Raw genomic sequence first — 787 nt, 5'->3', positions numbered from 1 at the left:
ATGGCACACTATGGAATACCACAACCTTTCATAAACATCATTAGAAACTCCTATAACAACATGAAATACAGAGTTATACATGAAGGCAAGCTCAGTGAGAGTTTTGATCAAGGCTGCCTGCTATCACCTTTTCTTTTTCTCTTGGCAATAGACTACATCATGAAAGAAGCAACTGAAGGGAAAAGAAATGGAATCCAATGGACAATGTGGCAACAACTAGAAGACTTGGATTTTGCAGATGATATAGCCCTGATATCCAGTACACAACAACAAATGCAAGAAAAAACAACCCTTCTCTCTTCAACATCTTTAAAGCTCGGACTCAAACCAAACGAAGAAAAAACAAAAGTTATGAAGATAAACACCAAAAGTAAACAACCAATAAAGATCTAGATGAACAACACCAACATAGAAGAACTAGAGGAGTTTATTTATCTAGGAAGCATTGTCAATATAGAAGGAGGTACATACGCTGATGTAAAAGCAAGAATCAACAAAGCCAGAGTCATCTTTAACATTCTAGGGAAAGTATGGAGTGCCAAAAACATCTCAAGAAGTACAAAAATAAAAATTTTCAATTCCAACATTAAATCAGTGCTCTTGTATGGATCAGAGACATGGAGAACAACCAAAACAATGTTGTCTAGACTCCAAAGGTTCATCAACTACTGCCTAAGAAGAATCATGAACATCAGATGGTTCGATAAAGTAAGAAATGAAGACCTATGGAAAAGAGCTGGACAAGAACCCTTTGACATCCAAATGAGGAAAAGAAAATGGATATGGA

General features: G+C 36.1%; 1 protein-coding gene across 1 annotated transcript; it reads left to right on the top strand.

Moving 5' to 3' along the window:
- On the top strand, positions 1-393 carry LOC134687653 (uncharacterized). Its single transcript, XM_063548112.1, has one exon. It carries the CDS (start codon positions 1-3, stop codon positions 391-393), a length of 393 nt encoding a protein of 130 aa, XP_063404182.1.
- The last annotated feature ends 394 nt before the right edge of the window (positions 394-787 follow it).

Source organism: Mytilus trossulus, chromosome 10 (assembly GCF_036588685.1).
Source record: "Mytilus trossulus isolate FHL-02 chromosome 10, PNRI_Mtr1.1.1.hap1, whole genome shotgun sequence".
Classification (NCBI taxonomy): domain Eukaryota; kingdom Metazoa; phylum Mollusca; class Bivalvia; order Mytilida; family Mytilidae; genus Mytilus; species Mytilus trossulus.
This window is presented reverse-complemented; position numbering and strand designations above follow the sequence as displayed.